General features: G+C 41.3%; 2 protein-coding genes across 3 annotated transcripts; both read right to left on the minus strand.

Moving 5' to 3' along the window:
• Positions 1 to 6760: 6760 nt before the first annotated feature.
• LOC117837836 (probable inactive nicotinamidase At3g16190) lies at positions 6761 to 11247 on the minus strand. Its single transcript, XM_034717614.2, has 5 exons — positions 11070 to 11247; positions 10850 to 10969; positions 7453 to 7684; positions 7228 to 7344; positions 6761 to 7046 (listed from the first exon to the last, which is right to left on the minus strand). The coding sequence occupies exons 1-5, from the start codon at positions 11127 to 11129 to the stop codon at positions 6976 to 6978; spliced, it is 600 nt and encodes a 199-aa protein (XP_034573505.1). The 5' UTR covers positions 11130 to 11247; the 3' UTR covers positions 6761 to 6975.
• Positions 11248 to 17328: 6081 nt separating this feature from the next.
• Positions 17329 to 21779, minus strand: LOC117861020 (probable inactive nicotinamidase At3g16190). 2 transcript variants are annotated; one of them, XM_034744479.2, is made up of 6 exons: positions 21425 to 21779; positions 21203 to 21322; positions 19690 to 19764; positions 19380 to 19611; positions 18917 to 19033; positions 17329 to 17620 (listed from the first exon to the last, which is right to left on the minus strand). In XM_034744479.2, the coding sequence occupies exons 1-6, from the start codon at positions 21617 to 21619 to the stop codon at positions 17556 to 17558; spliced, it is 804 nt and encodes a 267-aa protein (XP_034600370.1). In that variant the 5' UTR covers positions 21620 to 21779; the 3' UTR covers positions 17329 to 17555. The 2 variants fall into 2 exon arrangements, with proteins under 2 accessions (XP_034600370.1, XP_034600376.1); XM_034744485.2 differs by lacking the exon at positions 19690 to 19764 and having other exon boundaries at positions 21425 to 21773.
• Between the last annotated feature and the right edge of the window lie 547 nt (positions 21780 to 22326).

Genomic DNA, 22326 nt, shown 5'->3' on the forward strand with positions numbered 1-22326 from the left:
TCAGATCTGCAAGAAAGTTGGACATTAAGCTCCAAGGTGCTGGTACCGCTATGATGATGATGATCAGCAATACAGCAAGACAGCAGGCGCTGTAGAAATAGGTTATGGTTATGATACAAACTGGTATGCCGATAGCGGTGCTACAGATCATGTGACTAGCGAATTGGAGAATCTGATAGTACGTGACAAGTACACCGGGCGTGATCAAGTTCACACTGCTAGCGGATCAGGTATGAAAATTAGTAATATCGGGCATACAATTTTTCATACCCCTCATAAAAGCTTACATCTTAAGAATATTCTTCAAGTTCCCAGCTCACATAAAAATCTCATTTCTGTCCACAAATTAGCGCGAGATAACTATGCTTTCCTTGAATTTCATCCGAATTTCTTTCTTCTCAAGGATCAGGACACGATGAAAATCCTACATCAAGGTAGATGCAAAGGTGGTCTCTATCCCTAGCATTGGATTCATCTAAAGAAGGTCCAGGAAAACAAGCTTATGGAGTTAACAAGCCGTCTACTTCTAGATGGCATAGTCGGCTAGGCCATCCAGCTATTCCTATTGTCGAAAGAGTGCTTAGTTCAAATAATTTACCGTGTGCTAGTGATAAGAATTTTGAGTCTGTTTGTGATTCTTGTCAAAAGGCTAAGAGACATCAACTTCCTTATTCTATTTCAAAAAAAAAAAACTTTCCAGTGCTCCGCTTGATTTGATTTATTCTGACATTTGGGGACTAGCTCCTGTTTCAATTGTCGCCATCTCTACTATGTCAGCTTTATCGATGACTACAGAAAATTTACCTGGATCTATTTCTTGCGCCAAAATTCTGATGTTTTTAGAGTCTTTCAAGACTTCCAAAATCTCGTCAAAAGAAAATTTAACAAGAAAATCCTTTGTCTACAATCTGACTAGGGAGGAGAGCATGAGAAATTAAATTTCTTTTTTCAGCACATTGGCATTACCCATCGAGTATCCTGTCCGCATGCTCACTAATAGAATGGTGCGGCAAAACGAAAGCACCGGCACATCATCGAGGTTGGTCTAGCTCTCCTTGCGCATGCTTCTATGCCATTAAAATTTTGGAATCAAGCTTTTCTCACTGCCACGCATCTTATTAATCTACTGCCAAGCAAGGTCATAAATTATGAGACGCCTGCAGAGCGTCTTCTTCAAGAGAAGCCAAGTTATGAGAACCTGCGCATTTTTGGCTGTGCATGTTGGCCAAATCTTTGACCATATAACACTAGGAAGCTTTCTTTTCGATCTACCCAATGTGCTTTCCTTGGTTATAGTTCCACGCACAAGGGTTTCAAATGTCTCGACATCTCCACCGGCCGAATCTATATCTCACGCGATGTTGTCTTTGATGAAGCTGTTTTTCCGTTCACAAAACTTCATCCTAATGCGAGTGCTCAACTCCACAAGGAAATTGTTCTTCTTCCTGATCATCTTTGTTATCTGGGGGATGAAAATTATGTTGCTTCTGATATTACTAATGCTACTAATATTCCTAGTACAAGTGGTGATTTACAGGCAGATGGAGATTTGGCGACAGAAGGGGTTCCTGGCATTCCTCCCTTTGTTCTACTTCCGCCTGCAGAAGATCACAGCGCGACACTCCAGGAAGATTTGGCGGCAGAAGGTGCCGGCGGCACAGCTTCTGCGCCTGCCGCACTCGGCTCGCCTGATGGCTCGCTCCTCGGCTCGCCTATAGTACGCGACAGCTCGCTCGGCTCGTGCGGCGGCTCGCAGGTTGGCTCACTCCTCGGCCCGCCCAGCTCACACGGCGGCTCGCAGGTTGGCTCTCTTCTCGGCTCGCCCGGCTCGTGCGGCGGCTCGCTCGTCAGCCCGCCTGCAGCGCACGTCAGTCCGCCCGTCAGCTCTCCTGCAGCGTGCGCCAGCCCGCATGACAGCCTGCCGCATGGGGGCCCTCCGTTTTAGCTCTGTCCCGCACGCCAGGGCCTCCCGCGCAAAATCCCTCCGCCGGATCCTCTGCGGAAGATGCGCCAGCACCAGGATCTGGTTCTCCTGCTCCGTCTCTAGTACAACGACGACAAACCTGGTTGCAAAGTGGTATTGTCAAGCCGAAGAAAATGTATGACGGTATGATTCATTATGGTTTCTTTTCCTCTACTGGTGAACCTGATTCTGTGCAAGAGGCTCTTGGAGATCCTAAATGGCAGCAAGCAATGCAAGAAGAATATGATGCATTAATACGCAATGGGATATGGCATCTTGTTCCTGACGACACGGGTAGAAATTTAATTGATTGCAAATGGGTTTATAAAATCAAGAAAAGAGCTGATGGCAGCATAGACAGATATAAAGCCAGATTAGTGGCCAAAGGTTTCAAACAACGGTATGGGATTGATTATGAGGACACTTTCAGTCCTGTTGTTAAAATTGCTACAGGCTGGTATTATCTATTGCAATCTCTCGAGGATGGTATCTTTGACAGTTAGATGTACAGAACGCATTCTTGCATGGTGTTCTGGAAGAGAAAGTTTATATGAAGCAGCCACCAGGTTTTGAAGATCAGAGTAAATCAGACTTTGTTTGCAAGTTGGACAAAGCTATTTATGGTCTGAAGCAGGCACCTAGAGCCTGGTACTCGAGATTGAGCTCAAAGTTGATTAGTCTTGGTTTCGTTGCCTCTAAGTTAGATATGTTGCTGTTTATTTACACAAAAGGGAATGTGACAATTTACATGCTCATCTATGTTGACGATATCATTGTTACAAGTTCATCATCAGAAGCTGTTGCGGCATTACTAGAAGACTTAAGGAAAGACTTTGCATTAAAAGATCTTAGTGAGCTGCATTATTTCTTGGGTATTGAGGTCAAGAAAGGAAAGGATTGCATACTTCTCTCTCAAAGCAAATATGCAAGTGACATCCTGGAGCGAGTTGGCATGACCAAGTGCAAGCCGTCTACTACTCCATTGTCATCGTCGGAAAAACTTTCAAGTCATCAAGGTGAACTGTTAAGTGCTGAAGATAGTACTCGGTATAGAAGTGTGGTTGGAGCTCTCCAATATTTAACATTGACACGGCCGGATTTGTCATATTCTGTGAATAAGGTTTGCCAATTTCTGCATTCGCCCACCACACTGCATTGGACTGCAGTTAAGTGCATATTGAGGTACATACAGTACACTATAAATTTGAGCTTGAAAATTCAGAAGTGTTCGTCTACTCTTGTTAGTGGATTTTCAGATGCCGATTGGGCTAGAAGCGTTGACGACATGAGGTCTACAGGAGGGTTTGTGATATTTTTCAGTTCCAATCTTGTGTCCTGGAGTGCCAGAAAGCAAGCTACAGTTTCCAGGTCAAGCACTGAAGCTGAATATAAATCCATGGCAAATGCAACAGCAGAGATAATTTGGCTAGAATCTCTGTTGGCTGAACTTGGAATAAGAATTAAAGACACCTCTGTGTTGTGGTGTGATAATTTGGGAGCAACATATCTGTCTGCTAATTCGGTGTTTCATGCTAGAGCAAAGCATATAGAGATTGACTTCCGCTTTGTTCGAGAACGAGTTATGAATAATCAGCTTCAGGTACGGTTCATTCCTTCAAGTGATCAGCTAGCTGATGGATTTATCAAAACTCTATCTTTGCGCCAGATGAATAATTTTGTGCACAATCTAAATCTTCAGTCAACAAAAGCTTCAGATTGAGAGAGGGTATTAGCAATAGAGATATAATCTCTGATATAAATTCTCAGGTTGTTCAGGACTCAAGTTCGGTTATAGCTAAGATAAGCAACTACAATTCTACCAATTCTTTCACATTTACCTTCCGAATTTCCTATTGCACTTACATTTCGCGTTTACCTATCCTAGAATTGCCATGTATAATTTATAGGATTGGAATCTAGGGTGCAAAATTTTTTCGCGGTAGAGATAGCACCCCCACGATAGCCGCCTCTATCTCCTCCTTATTACGGCCTCCGGCTGCGGCTCGGGTGGCGCTGCCCACCACAAACAGTGGCGCTTGTCTGCGCCACCGCCGGTAGTGCCGTCGCTGCCGCCCTTCACGTCCATGATGCTTTAATTCTCGCTCTTTCTTTGTTTCGCTCTCAACAAGTAACAGTACTGTTAGGGTACGGTGCCACGTCGCCTAAATTTAGAAACGAGTGAAGGGGGAGGAGCAAGCACATGGAAGCCTGCATGTGTGGAAGAAGGAGCGGCGAAGCTGCCGCGGTTTTGAACTAATAAAAGGCTGGGACTCGTGCAAGGTCGGCAAGCTAGGCGAGGTGTTCATCAGAGTCTAAGATAAATCTGGACGCCAACTGCGCGGGACTTGGCATCGATTCAACTCAACGGACAGTTCCTGTTATATTTCGAGTCGCCGGAATTCCGTAGACATGAAGATTAATTCCTGGTATCGCTGCATATGCACGGGACAGGGGCGGCGGATTGATCTGCGTCGTCAGCTTTGGAGATCAGACCGACGTACGGCCGGCGAACGGCGACGTAGGAACATTGCGTTTCGCCTGCCGCGCGACCGGATAGGCACAATACAATGGCAAGGAAGGAAACCACGTGAGAGACTGTGTGTCTGTCCCCTGGAGGCTATAGCCCATGTGTCCAGGATACGTATCGGATGCTGGGCCAAACAACATGTTTCCCGGCCGCCTTATTTGACGTTGTCAAGCGGCGCACGGTTGCATGCATATGCGTGACCACAAAACTGTACTACGTAGAGAGCCAAGTGTCCCCCTCAAGCCATGTCATGGCTTAGCTTGACAATACCCACCGCCCACGGACTGGCTAGCTAGTTTTCCTTTCTTTTTTTTTTTTCATCCTACAGAACTTAAACAAAAGCTAAGACCTTTTGAAATTATTTCAAAACTGTGGTGATGAAGAATTGAAGGTACGATAAAATGAGATGGCATATATCGATCTTGTTCAAGGTTCACTTCACTAAGCACATGAATGCTAAACTCTCTTTTACAGTTGTTATCCAAAGCTGTCAGTTGCAAACCATATCTTTTTATGTTAAACAGGAGGGGTTTTGAAAAATGGGCGCACGCCTGCCTAAGTCTCAGTGTATAATTTCATTGCAGTGTTAGACCAGTCTTAGTGCACAGTTTTATTGCACTGTTATCAAGATTGGAAACTAGACAACTGTACCTCTTGAGTGTCATGGGGATGAAACTCCTCTCCCATATGATGAAACTCCCCATTCTCTCCTCATAAAAACTTTGCTAAGTCAATAAAAATTATTAATGTGGCATGAAATTTAATGCTCATGAAACTCTTACTAAGACTGGCATAAGGCATTGTCAATGTCAACGGCTGCCAGCAGCACCCAATGCAACTTGTTTTTATAAGGAACAAAACCCCACGGCACACTGCACTAGCCAGGCATAGCGACAATCTATGGGCATGTTTGGATCCTCGGGCTAGAGTTTAGTTCTTGTCACATCAAATGTTCGGATGCTAGTTAGAAGGACTAAACATGAGCTAATTATAAAAATAATTGCAAAAACCCTAGGCTAATTCGCGAGACGAATCTATTGAGCCTAATTAATCCATTATTAGCAAATGGTTACTGTAGCACCATATTGTCAAATTATGGACTAATTAGGCTTAATAGATTTGCCTCATGAATTAGTCTCCGTCTATGCAATTAATTTTGTAATTAGCTTATATTTAATAATTCAAATATTCGATGTGATACGACTAAAATTGATCCCAGGGCCTAACTGAAGGAGCTCGCGATCACATAAGCGTGTGCCGTGGGCTGTAGAAACTACTGCGTGTAAATATTTTTTTTTTTGGCACAACTTGACCACTAGTGGTTCACCAGCTTTGCCGTCAAGCATTGGAAGTCATACGTTGCCCGCGGATTGGACACATGATCGAATCCCCAACGAGCCCCACGAGGCCATGACCACGTTATTCCGGCTCAAACTGAGCTGTACCTCACCCATCTATCAAATTGTTGTATGATTCCTGTACATTTAGTGATGGATCTAATATTTATATTAGAAGGAGCTCTTCCCTTTATCTTCTACCTCTAGTCTCTCCTTTCAAGCTTCAATGGATGTAAATTTGTAGGGGAGGCTTAGGATGAGCTCCATAGTTCTAGTAACGGTAGGGAGGAGCTCGAGCCCCGTCCACCCCGGTGCTAGATCCACCCCTGTGTACATTGTTACTTAGCTATAGCATTGTGCCCTCATGATGCATCGTCATCGTTTCACATTTTCACTGCCAATTTGAATATGAACATAATAAAAAACATGAAGTTACGCTGCTTAACCAATGGAATTTTGTGTACAAGTATTCAGATGCACAAATGGATAATATGATACCTGGAGTTAAGTTTCAGAATTTTGCATCCGAATAAGTGGCACTTATCATATTTCTATCTATATAGGTATAGTTTTGCAAACTTTTGTTCCAGACAATTATTTCTGTTAAAACAGAAATTATTAAATATAAAAATGAAAAACAATTCTCAAAATTTCCAAAAGCCCACTCCTCTCCATTCTTCAGCCCACCTAACCCACAGCCCAACTCGATCCTACACTTGCGATCACATTGGCACCACCGGCGGCACCACCCTACTACCTCTGTCCCAGTGTCCACTCTGCAAGGAGCAATTGGTTTTTCACTTTTTTCTTTTTTTTCTCTGTTTGCTAAATACGCCTTTTAACGGCTCCGATTACCATAATGATGAGGACATCCCTCCATCTGACACAATCCCTGTTGCAAATCCTATCGGAATATCGGGCCTAAATACCCCATTACATAAGATTTGCACTCTCGTATATTTTGATTAGCGCCAGACAGTTTGATTTGCTCTGTTTCAGACAGATCATAGGAGATTAGGAGACGACATGAAGGCACAGCGAAATGGTCCGATCTCTGTGTGCAGGAGGGATTATTACAAGTTTGTGCACATGCATATAACATCTGATCATACGCTCGATCGGTGATGTCTCCTTGGTGCTGAGCATAATCAAACGTAACGACTCCAGGCTTCCACAGTTGGTGCTTCCACTCCAATGTTCTTCATGTCTCTGATGTTTGCTGGGCAAAATAAAGCACGTAGATGACACCAGTAATCTCAAAGAAACAGATTAAACAGAGTGAATTGACATATTAAAAGGGTCAGTTTTTGTCATCTAACAAACATTGGAGCTATATTTTATTATGGGGTAATACTGGTACTACAATAAAGTGGATGAGTAAGTTATGGGGGAGTTCTCACACAAATGGATTTCTTGATTAGCACCAGCCGTTGCATCAACAATAACCGTAACTTTCTCATAGTCCAGTGCGACGGCATCAAAGACAGTCTGCCGGACACAATTTGGTGTCTGAACCCCTGAAAGTTCAACACATATACACACAAAAAATATATTTTTATATGAGAGGAAAATGGTAGAACAAGAAAATAAAATTATTGATCCAGTATAGTAGTATACGTGCTTACCAACAACAACCAGGTTCTTGATCCCTGAGGTTTTAAGGACCGAATCCAGGTTCGTCGCGAAGAAAGAGCTGAACCTTGTTTTCACCACCTTATAGTCCTCTTCTTTGACGACAAGCCCATCGGCCATCTCTGCGCCTTTGGAACCTTTCATCGCGGGGCCCTTTCCCCCGGAGTACAAGTGCCTGCGGAAGAGCTCGACGTCCCTTCCATCAGGGTCGTGCTCTCTCACAACCTGCATGCATTGCAGTTGTTCACCATTCGTTAACGACGTTAGCACCAGCTGAGCTTTGAACCGGTGCTGATGCGTGAAATTAGTACTAGGTCTAAAATTAGAGTTCCTGAAGGCCTTTTAATATTGGATCATTACATCACCTGGTACTAAATTTAGTATCGAGTGGTGTTGTGGCTTGATAGTAAAGCCACAAAGACTTTTAATACTGGATCATAACACCACCCGGTACTAAATGGTACCTTTAGTACCAGGTGGTGTTATGACCAGGTACTAAAAGGTTATCCATGGGTTACTTTAAAAGGAAAACATCTCTTCGTTCATCACATGTACTCTGTACGTGGATGGTAAGGAAAGCTCGCGTGAGGCTTGAGGTCCCAAGTTTAAATCCCAACATCGCGTACGCGCATATTTCGCATCAAAATCATGTGATTCAGAAACTTCTTTCTTTATTTTTTGGCGCAAAATCATTTAGTATCCGTTGGTGTTAACAATCGATATTAAATGACGCATTTAATACCAGTTAAGCTATGTAGTATTTTGTATTTAGTACGGAAAATCGGTACCGGTCGGTCGGGTGCCCGCGAGGATTTCCCGACCGGTAATAATAATCAATCGTCCAGTAGTGCACCGGTCCCGGTCAGTGCCTTGTTTCGTCGCAAAATACAAATCGATCGGTGTCGACCCAACACTATTGGACTGAGCTGTACTGCTTGTGTCAGGAGAACTGTGGACCACCTAATCAGAGAGGTTAGATTGCCAGTCGCAATTAGCATCAAGTCAGTATCAGCAACATGTGGGGGGCTTGCAAGTTGAATGTACAGCGCCAGTAACATCCAAGATAGCGTAGATAATGTTTATTTTGCACAACAAACAGTTGCACGGGTAAGTACCTCCTCTCAGTTTTAAATTGTAGATTATTTTAACTTTTCCATTTAAACATGTACTGTATCTAGGTATATGGTAAAAACTATATATTAGAAAAGCTAAAATAATCTATAATTTAGGATGGGACGGAGGGAGCAGTACTTTCAACCTTGCTGCAAATTATGCTAATGATAGCATTCTTTTTGTAAATGATTTTAAAAATGCAAGAAAACAATTTCAGATCAGCTAGCTAGCGGGCACCGGGAAGTAGGACGAACGTACGCGCCAGATCTATATCCACTAATTGCTGGAAAATGGAAATTAGTACCCTTATTTATTGTAGAGAAGAAGATTTTACGATAGCATTATCATGTCCCACTTTAGAATGAAGATGCCACCCAAACATTTAACACACACCGAACTTTGGACACTTTCTGGATAAAATCCAGATCAAATGTTTAAGGGAAAAATATAGAAGAATTTCTTCACATTCTTTCTTTATTTTGTTAGGTGGTCTTCCTGCCGGTAAATCATCCTTTTTCATGGTTTCGTCATATATGCTTTCATCAATCTTAATTCAGTCACGCCAGTGCTTATTAATTGCTTATTACCATCTTTATTCTCTTGTTGCATGGGCATTAGGCCAAGTAGATTGGTGATGCCTCATACTAGACAGTTTTATATATTGAGTTATAATAAAAGGCAACCAGCTAGCCAACCACTACAATAGGTTGTCTCTTAAATTGTTTCCTAGCCATTCTACAATCCATTAATTTATGAATAGAGAATCGTAATGTTGTGAATTGCATGGCAAGTAATGGCAGCTCCTACAATGGTGTGTAGAGTATTTCATATTCCAAAAAATTTAGTTTACGAGATGGTGGCTTTGGGAAAGCACCATGTATTCTCTCACTCCATTTCCCTCCTATCTTAAAAAAAAAATACTACACGGCAATGGGAAGACATACGAGACTGCTCACGTGTATTAATATAGTGTGTCGTTACCATGTGTGTGTTTAGCTACTAGTAGCATCAATAAATTTAAAAACGTAGTAGAGGTTTGTATTAAGGTTAACGCCATCTACTTGAGATATTTGTAGCTGGCAAATATGAAACTACTTTATCAGTTTAATTAAAAAATGTTTGATATTTTTTAGAACAATTAACCATTAACTTAAATCAGATTAAAAACTTTCAAACCATTTTTATAGTGAAGCTAGATCTGAATGCTTGCAATTTGAAACAAAGTGACGTCCACATAGCAGTGATTGTGTATACATATTATTAGTGTTTATTTATTTGTTTATGATGATGTTGTTGTTGTTGTTTGCACTTTCATCATGTTGACACTTAGTTCTTATTATCCCAGAGAAAACAAAAGGCAAAACAGAATTAATCCAGTTTGTTAGATGAGAAATCTGAAGAACAACCGCGCGCACTTTTCCGCGACGTCTAATGCTGAATCTCTAACAGATCTTGGAGACCAATAAATGAGCAATCGGACAGTTTGTCTTTAGTAACATTTTTACCATTTTGACACACATGTTTTGACACAGAATATATCTAGGTCATGGAAACTATCACTGCATAGAAAAGTTCTTCAAAAAGTAAAAAAGGGAAAAGAAAAGTTCAGAAAATTTTCTTGCGTTGAGCCCAGAAACATTTCAATATCATACTATTAGGCTTTGGCATGGGCAAGTGCTAACAGCTAACACCTCTCCCCTCTCTTTTTTTTTCCGCGAGAATGATACGAAATTCCTACGTGGCACCAAGAAAGTCAAGCAAAAAAGGTGGATCCAGTAAAGAGGCTGTAATAAAATAGTAGCTGTAAAGCCTGTAACATTACGTTTGTTGCAACTGTAAATTAACACGCTGCAAAAATTTCTTCCGAAGAACCTCCATTTCAAATTATAAGTCATTCCAATTTTTCTTGAAGAGTCGTACTATTTTATATTTAATCAAAATTATAGAGAGGATTAGAAAGATTTATAGTACCAATAGATATATTATGAAAATATAATTAATGAAGAATCTAATGGATACTTATTTGATATCATAAATTTTAGTACTTTACTACATAAATTTTATGCAAACTTGAGATATTTTGACTTCTCTATGAAGTTGGAATGACTAACAGAGGTACAGAACGGGAGGCTATTTAATTTTTTGCCACCAAGTGAGGGGGTGCAATTAACCCCTCTCACATAGTACCTCGTTACCTTGAATCGATAATAAAATAGACAAAGAAGATGCACAAGCAAGTACAGGGCAAGCTAACACTATCAAAGGTGAGAGACCAACCCAGACGACGAAAATGCCGCGCTTCCGTGCGAGTTCGACGGCCTCGGCAACGGCAGGGATGATCTTTTCCCCGCCGGCCAGGAACGCCGGGCTGCTCATTGCGGGGTCTACGAACTCCTTCTGCAGCCAACCGCACTGCCATCAGATCTCAAAAGCAGCCACCTCCAAATGCAAGACGACCAAAGCTAAGGAACCAAGAAGACCCCATGGTTGTTGTTACCTGCATGTCGATGACGAGCATTGCAGTCTCGCTCCACTTGTTGTTGTTGGCAGACCCCATGGATCGCTAGCTTATGCAATCGAAAAGACAACTCGGGGTTCTATTTGTGACTCAGATCCTGGGATCTCCGCGGTGCTGGAGCAATTTATAGAGCAATAGGAGAAACACCAGGGAGACACGACAGCAAAGGCAAGTGTGACGTCATAAATCACAAACTAAACTCTGCGGAAAAGGCAAAAGGAAATAAAGGAAGTAGCACTCTAACTAACCAAAAGGAGAGCACAAATGAAAAGATGTGGTCCATGCATGCTGTCCTGCACCTACCGATCAACGATTGTGAAAGGAAACAGTTGAGGCTTTCGGCTGATCGATGTGTCATTCTCGTGGTGTGTCGGGCTGTACCTCTAATCTTGTCTAGTTGTGCTGTGATTTGGAGCAGTTGGCGTCCCACAACATTAACTTTCAACACCTAAAAGCCTATCAGTACTAACAAAATCAGTAGCAAATCACACCTTCATAAAGAAAAAATGGGAAGCAATCCATGCTTAAAAAAGAACAAAGTGATTAGTGAGCCACCAGCGCAAACACACAAAGCAACTGACCCCTTTGACTAAGCAACATACGTGAGACTCACACCTTTAAGTAGCAAGTTCTTGCTCGATTTTCTTTGACTTTAGCCTCCACCAAAAGTTGGCACGTGATCATCAATGGTGTTACAACGAAGGCTTGATTTTCTCTCTATTTACTAGACTAGCTCACTGAAAGAGTAGGTTGCATATGTTCCTTACCATCGTATGAAGCTTCTTTGCGAAACACAATACACGCACACATACATGCATGCTGTTAACGGCAGTTAGCACGCTAGTTTGTGAACCGCAAGCGCACGGATCATTGTAGCTTTTTCCTCAGAGTATTCCATCCAAGATTTATCAATCCGTGGATCGGCAGCGAACTAACTAGGATTTTCCATCTAATCTAACGGATCTAATCCTAACATGAAGCATAGATTGCATATGAAAAGGGTAATCTTGGTGTAAAGGTAAATCATGAGAACAAGTAGATCACATCCACAGATACGTATATGATAAAACACCACCAAGGGTAGTAAGAGCCTATCGTCTTCTAGTTGAAGCAAGCACAACACATCCAAGGTTTATCAATCCGTGGATTGGCAGTGAACTAACTAGGATTTTCCATCTAATCTAACGGATCTAATCCTAACATGAAGCATAGATTGCATATGAAGAGGGTAACCTTGGTGTAAAGGTAAATCATGAGAACAGGTAGATCACATCCACAGATATGTATATGATAAACATCACCAAGGGTAGTAAGAGCCTATCATCTTCTAGTTGAAGCAAGTACAATATGCATCTCATCCAAAGCAATCTTTAAACTACTACCTCCGGTCAACCTCCCAAAAACCCCCCACCTTACACAAGCTAGATCCTATCACGATCCTCTCTATCAGCGCAGGCAGTTTAAGGGCACGAACACAAGTGAACATGTCTAAATATCATGGAGGGTCAACATACTAGATCTAATCACCATGATTACATAAAGCATCCTATGAAGTCTAACCTTAAATTAGACTAAGGAACAACCATATTCATGATGAGAAGAAAGCATAAAAGAAGACAACGAGTCGCTAATAGATCGGATGACATGAAGAATATTGTTCATATAATAGATGTATTTAGATCATCACCACCGGATACATCCCATTGATGATCATAACTAGCTCCTGAACTCCACCATGACACAACCGTGCGGGAAGGCCATGGTGTCTAGGGTCGGCCCTAGCCATCTCTAAACAATTTCAAAGACTTGCAGCGGCCCTCAGCTTGACACAATCGCTCAGGGAGGCCATGATGGCTAGGGTCGGTCCTAGCTATCTCCTAAACAATTTTGAAGACTTGCAGCGGCCCTCAGCTCCCTCTGATGGATGTCCTTTGTTTCGTTGAGTTCTCGTGGATGGATGTCGGGACTCGGTGAGTTTTCGGGGTACTTATAGTCCAAGGAGCATGTGGCAAAAATTGGAAGGCGAGAGGGTGAGGAAACACCCTAGGCCGATTGGCCTAGGGCCTTCCTTTCCTCGTCCCGTGCTCTACTTCGTTCCCAAGTCTTCTTAGATGTTCTGCAAGTTTATTTTTGTATGCATGTAGGCCTGGCACATCGATAGCTTCAGGATGAGATTGATCTTTGATAACTTTCCAAATTTCCGCTTGATCTTCTTTGGTTCCTCTTTGATCCTGAAGTCATCCTTGCCATATCTTTACAAAATTAGCCCTTAAGTAATCTTGGAGGAGTGCTTGCTAAAAATGAGCATCAGAGGAGCTTAAAGGATCCTAGGCCGATCGGCTTGGGCCTCCATAGGCCGATCGGCCTGGGCCCTTTTTTGGCCTGTTGGCCTTCGCTTTTCTTTGGTTCATCGCTTATTCTGAGCTTTATCCAATTATGCTCCATTTAGTCCAATTTCCTGCAAAAACACAATATGCTCCAAAATACATTGCATATGCAAAAACATGATTATTTCAGGTGCCAAATGGCGGGTTAGTATAAGAATATATATGAAAAGACCACTTAAATGGCACTAAAGTGTGTTAATAACGAGCATCAACACATGCATGCTTACGCTTATGAATACACTCTCGTACACTCTACCCTTATGAGCACATCTTAGAGGCTACTTCAGTAGCTCTTAAGATTAATGAAGTCACCACATAGTCCACATGTGCCTCGCTACCGACGGGCACATTGTCTACTACTGAAAGAATAGGATCGCTAATTCCTAAAATAAATCTGAAAAATGGGAGCACAAATGCTAAGTCAAGAATTCGAACCCAGGTGATCAAGTTCCACCACGAGGAACATAGCTGACCAAGTTACCAAATCCATCGAGAGGAAAATGAAGCTACCAATTCATCATGTTTCAAAAATATATGTGATCGATATCTCATTTCATAATTAAGTTCAATGAGTGGCATAGAATATATAAACAAAATGCAGCGGATATTGCTGTAGAGGATACGATCACCTGAATATGCAAAATAAATAGGCTAAACATGTCTACTTCAATGTCCCTTTTTATGAATAATAGAACAGAGGAGCATCACACCCTTTTCTTTGTTGTACACATGACATGCACATTGGCAACCTCCGTATACAAGAAACTATTGCAACTTGTAAGATTCACAAAGTTTACTCTTTAATCTCAAACTATCAAATAAAGGTATGGGAAAATAATTTCATAAAGTAAAAAAATGATGTCCTACAAAGAAATATGAGCATTGAAAAGGGAAGTGAGATTGCAAGTGCTAGTGGCCCGTGATCAGTGGAGGAACCTGGCCGCACCACACTTCTCACAAAACTTAACAAGATGGCGACCCACCTATTATTTTAAAGAAACTCACGGAAAAACTTTGATATAGTTCAACATTATCATAAACCTGTGACACTTGCTAGTTGTCATAAAAATGGAAGAGTGTTCATCACAATCCGACATTGGAATAGTTTATGACTATTTCTAATTGGTCTTACTCACGAATACCTAATTTTCGTCACTAAACTGTATTATCCCTTACAGAACGTCAAAGAAGGGAATGACCTTATGGCGTTTTGATATGTTGTTACAAGGTATTCATCACAAAAGACCACATATGTTGTAGTGGCAACATAAAGCTAATAGTCTCATAGTCCTCTATAGGCCCATGAGACTTCATTTTTGAGGGAGTAACATTGATATAAGCAGAAATGAAAACATCAGGGATGGATGATGCTAAGAATAGTAAGACATGGAGGATACTGCATTCATGGATTTAAACAATTTATACAGTATCATGGTGAGTTCTCTATCATGGATGTGGATCCATTAATTAGTCTAATCCCTAAAGGTATGTTTACACTTTACTCTGATCATTATTTTTTATCCTATTATACTGACATACTTTTCTTTGAATTATTTACCTTGGTGTAAGTTTAGAAACATCATTCCCCAAAATGAGTGTTAGGAACTTCCTTTAAAAACCATGCATGATGCAACCTAAAAGGTTTACAAAGTTCACATCATCATTACCACACTGCGAAAACAAAGAAAAATCTTGGAAAACATCTACATAAATCGGGAGCAAGGTGGCATCTAACAAAGAACTGAAAAAAGAAGTGGAAACCGAGATCTCCAGTACTAAAAACCTCTTCCGGTTGCACATTGCTTCACAACTAGGAGTCCACCAAAACTCACCCACAAGGAAATCCTTCTTTCCAGAGAGAATCAGAATGAGAGGTAAAGAGAAAAAAATTGATGAGGTTGCACTAATGCTAGGAGAGACGAACTGTCAATTATCGAAATATGCAGGACTAGCTGTCGGGTTTAGTCTTGTGTGTTTGTCATTCATGTCCTCAAGCCCATCATGCCACTCATGTCCCTGCAGGTAGCTAATACTACATCACTGTTATTTGAAAAATCATTGATGCTTCTATAATTCTTGCTGCACCAGTGACTGCTAACTCGTGACCAAGCGTCCCACTATTTGATTCTTGTAATTTTATTGGGTTAGATTACCATAAAGCAGTAGCGTACATCATTAAATATGAATGGTACGAGTTGTTTTTTTGAAACACAAATGCAAATGCTTACGTATACACGTACCCGCACTTACCCCTATAAATACATGCACACAACGCTACCCCTTATGAGCACCTCTGATGCCTCGATATCAACGAGGCATATGCTGGTTGATTCATGTCAAGAAAAATATGAGCACACGTGCTGAGTTGAGAACTCAAACCTAGGTGGATAGGTTCCACCACAAGACATCTTTACCAGCTAAGTTACGCTTGGGTTGCATAAGAATGATGCCACCAGTGATACGTCAGACATGGTTCAGCTTGTACGCATTTCAACCGATTTTTTCCCTCTGCATTCACTTTGCACAATAATTATACACTTCTTATTCGTTGAAATGGGTATAAGCTACCCACTTTTTGGGGGAAAAAAGCATGCAACTTGAAATTCTTCAAAGTATCACATCACCATCATCACACTATCAATAACAAAACTTTAGATAAACAACTCAATAAGTTTAAAGACAAATAATGCCTTGCAACAAAAGGTGAACAGTGACGAGAAATAAGAGGTCGCTTAGTTCGTAGCCCGGATGACTGGACGGGATAGAGATATGAGGTAGAAAAGTCAATAATTGATGGCACCATAATGAAAGAAGTTAGAAGTGTCACATGCATGTGGAACAGTACAGTGATGTGTTACTCCATTTGTGATGCTGAACCATAGACTTTATTTGTATGTTTTCAGTATTCCCAAGCCTACAGCAATAAAGCTTTGGCAGTTGGCACTACTATAGGCCTGGTTGCACACTTGCACTCGACGATTTAGAGCAGCCAAGCAACTGTACATTGCACTATCTGATCCTTATCGTTGCTGAAGGGGACAGTCAGAATTTCATAAAAAATAGAGCAATAGCGTGCGTGTTATGAGAGAATTGAATTGCGCGCTCACCCTTTTGCTTTAAACAAAAGAATGTTTTGAACCGAATTTGTTTGTTTTTCCTTTTTGCATTCCCTTGGAACACTGTTATGTAATGTAGCGATCTCTTCAAAGTATCTAAACTTCGAAGGTGTGAACAATGGAAAAAAAAAACGGAAAGATGACCCGCCACTTGATTCATTTGTGAGGGTACGGTTGAGCAGACAGCCGAGGAGTTAACGAACGAAAGGTGACAGGTGCAGATGGTTCCATTCAAAAATTTGGTTCCACCCGTCTCCCTCGCTGGACGTCCCTCGCGCCAACAGGCACACAACCACCAACGTCCAACGGCCACATGCTCATCCGCATCATGTACTCCTACCAAAAACACTCGCGTCATTTGGTGACAAATAAAGCACCGGAAATTTCTCCATCACAGGGTTCGTTCTCACGGCCTCCTATATCCTGAGATTAATTTCGAGGGAATTTAACATCAAATCCGCACGCCTCGCACACCCAACTTCCCAGCACTACCTAGTTTATTTGTTCCTGTTCTTATCCAATGAAAAGATCAGTAATTGACACATTCTGACCCTCTCTCTTCCTTTGCCGTCAGAACAGAGATTCACATTCCGAAAGCCACACGGACTGAGAGTCAGTAGCTGCAAGTCATGCGGATTAGGTGCTATGTTCTGAATTCTCCCATGGAAAGTAACAGCCTGCCTGTTCCATCACCTCTGTTTCGCACAGATTAAATAGTCATCGACAACAATGGCATAGTGAACTCTTTATCTATACAACAGGGATTAGAAGTTTGCGTACATGGCAGCATCTGGCATTGTTCTTGCCTGACAGAGTAACACTACAGTACAACTACACAGTCAGACGAAAATGGAATCGAAAACCAAAAAAATAGAAGATGTAGGTGTCGCATCGAATACACCAGGGATGTCTTGTCTCTCTGGTAATTTGGTGCCGAGAGATAGAGTGAAGTGCCACTGAACCTACCGGCGCCATTCATCCAGGGTCGGCGTTTCCACTCCGATGTTCTTCATATCCCTGATATTTGCTGCGCAACATATGATAGATGCCTTCAGTCAGGGAATCAAAAGGAACAGATTATGTAGATTGAAAATCACAACAGTACAAGCTTTGCCAAACTCAGACTTTGCAGCACTACAGTCACTCAGTCAGTAGCAAGAGCGGCGGTAATTTTTCCTAAGATAAGAATTCTTTGAAAGAGTTTAAGCCCGTTTAGTTAGCTTCATATTTACGGAAGAGTAAAATGCTCCCTATACTATTAAAATGCGCAATTAGGTCCATAAACGTGTTAAGTGTGTCACTTCAGCTCCAACTCACATTAATACGCAAGTACTAGTTACATACACAGCACTCGCATGCATGGAGCCCGAGATGTTGCCATGCTCTAATACATGCTCATGGCCATTTCCACTGGCGTATACTGCACATTAAGTACAATGCTTGCATGCCACAGTGACATAGACTAAGTTTATGGCTTTATGCTGATTCTGGTGATTTGGGCATCAAGTGGCACACTTAACAATTTTAGAGACCCAAATGTGCACTTGAGTGTAGGGATCTAGATGACATTGTGGCACAAGTTTAAGGACCTCTGATTATTATCCTCTACGAAAATTCACCTTTCCTGTTGGACGATAATTGGCTTATTCGAAAAGTTCATGTAACTTTCCGAACTGTTTGTCAGAATAAGGTCTATGCATGGTGTCACAAAAACAGGTACTACATTCTAACTTGTTTGTGAACCAGGATAAAGCATAAAGTAAATTTCTACATACGTTATGATCTGAAACTGTGACAACATGAACATATAAAAGATTCAATGATCTGCCATTTAGCCATTGGGTCATTTTAATTCTCGAACATGCAGGATTACATTGGGTCATTGAAACTTTCAATAGAGTATGGACCTTGCAATTTGAGACAACTGTAACGAAAATTTTAGTAATGTACACTCTTTATCTAGTGCATAAGAGTTTGACATTACAGTATTGCACTCAGAACATGAGATGTAACAACAGATTAGCACAGAGTATGTCAGTGTTCTAAAGCTCATTACTGCACCATATGCATCGGTTCACTTCCCAATACCATAAATTAAACATCTTCCCTACCATAGAGGACTAAATAAACACATGACTAATCCAATACTTTTACATTTCAATTCAGAATATTGAGAAATCTATAATGCAAACTTTTCACTATAATGTGAAACAAACATATCCATATTAGTCTAATCATAAGCATATTAAATTGCCAAGAGCAGAAACATTGTCTTGATGTGGAAACAAATATAGAAGGGGGTTTATGAAACATAAGTACTCACACAAATGGATTTCTGGCCTTGCAGCAGCTGTTGCATCAATAAGAACCGTTATTTTCTCATAGTCCAATGCTACAGCATCAAAGACAGTCTGCCTAATGCAATTTGGTGTTTGGACTCCTGAAAATCAACACATATACACATATAAGTAACATGATCTTGTACAATGTGATAATGAGCTGTGGCTGAAAAGCAAGTATCCATGCTTTGTATTTAACCATTTTCTATTTAGTGCAAAGGTAACTATACTGTGAAAAAGAGAAGAATTTTCATATTTGTTCTGAGATATATAAGGATAATGATTATTGCCTATCAAAACTAAAAATATATGGAAATAAAAAATTCCACAGGGAGACAAGAGTACTGCAATTAGATAACAAAAAGAGGTCAACATTACAGAAAACGATTATCAAGGTGAGAAAAGGACAGTCATTTTCATAACAATATATGTAATATCAGAACTTACCAACAATAACCAAGTTCTTTATTCCGGCAGTTTTGAGGACAGAATCAAGGTGTGTCGCAAAAAAAGCACTGAATCTTGTCTTCACCAACTTATATTCCCCTTCCTTGATAACAAGCCCATCAGCCAGCTCTGCACCTTTCAAACCTTTCACTGTTGGACCCTTTCCCCCAGAATAGTGGTGCCTGCGGAAAAGTTCAACATCCCTTCCAGAAGGGTCATGCTCTCTGACGACCTACATTGCAGTTTGCTGTAAGTCAATGTCCCAGCAGAGAACAGTGATAAGAAATGACAATTAAATATATCACACTACTTTCTGAATCAAACTGCTTTGTGTAAAAAGGAGACAACTGTATGTTATGAGCAGATGTTGGCCTCCAACAAATATCTGGAAATCATTTTAAGCAGAGTTAATGCACACCAATACATTCAACTAATGTAAATGGATACATAGCAGAAGCACCAAATTGAAAGACATAAATGTATATGATTCCAGGCAGGAATACAAGTGCAACATATATTTTTATCTAGTTCCTGCAGGGAAAGTGGCATAATTTGGAAGTATATGCTAAACATACTATTTGTTTCTTTATGATGTAGACAACTTGAATAGCATCACACTGTCCCGAAATTTATGAACACACCACAATTGTGCTCTTCTGAGAGAATAATGTAGGTCTACTACCTATCAATAATTTTAAGCATGTTGCCAGCGTGGTTCATGAAATTTGGTCCTTAAAATAAACTTTCAATTTTATAATAGTCTTCTCACAGAATCTGGTTCTCATTATCCCTGAAGGAAAAGGAAAGCAAAAGGGAACTGTTTCACATTCCTAGATAACTAGAGCAGACACGATGAGAAATCCCTACAACCATTTCAGTACCCCACCATCCAATGTTGAATTGCTGCAGATGCTTGAGACCCAAATAATCCTAACGACTGTCATCAGCAGGAAAAGGTTCAGACATGCCATGTTTAGGAAGGAAGGATGGTCAAACCAAATAAGGTGGTTCAGAAAAGAACAGGACCTTGACTCATTGGTTCTATAAACCTTTTAGGTTTTCAAATGCATGTCAATGTAACAAGTAGAATTAGCCTATTAGGAGGACACACAAAAGGAAATAAGACCTAAAAGGTAACTAGTGGTATTAGCCTATTAGCCAAATAAGCCCCAAAGGAAGATGAAAGCAAAAGGGAACTGTTTCAAATTGACAGTCAATCAGAGGAGACACAATGATAAATCCCTAGAACCATTCCACTTCCCCCACAATCCAATGCTTATGTTAAAGACCCAAATAATCCCCTCCACTGTTATGACTAAAGAAGGTTCAGGAGTGCCATTTGCACTGACACAGGACACAGGATGGTCAAACCATGCATGTGAGCAGGTTCAGATAGGAACAAGAAGTTGGTCAGTTATCCTAGAAATTATTCAAACATCCACATGCACATGACAAGGGAATCAATAGCATCAGCCTATTAAGGGCTCATTTGCATCAAAAGAAGAAAATCTCCGGGACTGAATTATATTATTGTGTCTATGAAGTATGAACGTGCTAATTCATGTTCGGATGTTCCACACACGGCAAAAGCACAAATAAATAAATAACTTAGCTAACCGAAAGGAGCCCGCAAAATAAGACCATAGCATCCCTCCAAGAACTTGCTTAATACGCGATGCCACAAAAGATTCCTCCTTAATTGGACCGAAAAATCAGTACGACTCGTTGCCTGAGCCAATAAATGGATGTTGATCTTGTACTAGACCAAGAAATCGCGCAGAAATTACGCCAGGGCGTGCGGAATTAGTGATGGCAAAACTGACCCAGACGAGGAAGATGCCGCGCTCCCTCGCAACGGCAACGGCCTCGGCGACGGCGGGGACGACGGCCTCGCCGCCGGCCACCAGCATGGGGCTGCGCATCGCCGGGTCCACGAAGTCTTTCTGAAGGAAAATGAGCCACCAATTCCACAAAACACGAAGCCGTCACAAACAACTCAAAATCAAGAAACGGGAATTGAAAGGAGAAAGTCCCCTCGAACAGGCCTGCATGTCGATGACGAGCATGGCCGTCTCGCTCCACTTGGCGGCGGCCGCCATGGGCCTCCGCGATTTGGAGGTGCCGCCGCTCGGGATTCTTGGCCCGGAGAAGAGGCGCTTCTTGAGGTAGTGGAGGAGGAACTTGTCGAGCGAGAGGAGCAGCACCAGCAGGCACGACAGCAGCGCCAGATGTGATGGCATAAATCGCCAGGGAAAAAAAGGCAAAAGAAAACAGAAAACGAAATGGATTCGATGCGGATGCGGATGCGACGCGAATGCGATGGTGCGGTGACAATTTTTTTTATCTCTCGGGCGATTGGAAGAGTGCGTTGCTGTTTGATCAGGAGAAATTGGCTTTGGGGTTTTTGTGGCAGGACCGCAGTATGTGGTGTATGCGAATGGGGCTAGATTAGTTAAGACGGAGTGAGTGAATTTGTTGGAGTTTGGTTGGAAGAGTTGGTACCAACGTACTCTTCGAGATTACAATATGTAGTTTGTTTCATTAGGATCAAATGGCATTAGCGGACGTATTTCATTTCGTTATGACCAGCAGTTACTCTAATAATATCTTGATTATGTGATATAAAAGTATACTTAAGAAAGTATTCTAAATAACAATCTAACGATATCAACTTTCTGAGATAAAAACTATACTAATAGAGTAATTCTTGGTTAAAAGTTTGCTCCAATAAAACAAAATGCACATTATAATTTCAAATGTAGGTAGTAGATACTATTTTGAAATTGTAGGAGTTGGTGTTACGGAAAAACATAATAATACGGTTTTAGCATACTTGTCTACTATGGGGTTTGTAGGACCGTTCGGAATGAAGGAATGTTGATTTGAGAGTGATTCCTTGCTTTATGGACTTTTCTAGCACTACACTTGAAGAACTAAGTAGGTCGGT

The sequence above is a fragment of the Setaria viridis genome, chromosome 1 (genome assembly GCF_005286985.2).
Source record: "Setaria viridis chromosome 1, Setaria_viridis_v4.0, whole genome shotgun sequence".
NCBI classification, from domain to species: Eukaryota; Viridiplantae; Streptophyta; class Magnoliopsida; order Poales; family Poaceae; genus Setaria; species Setaria viridis.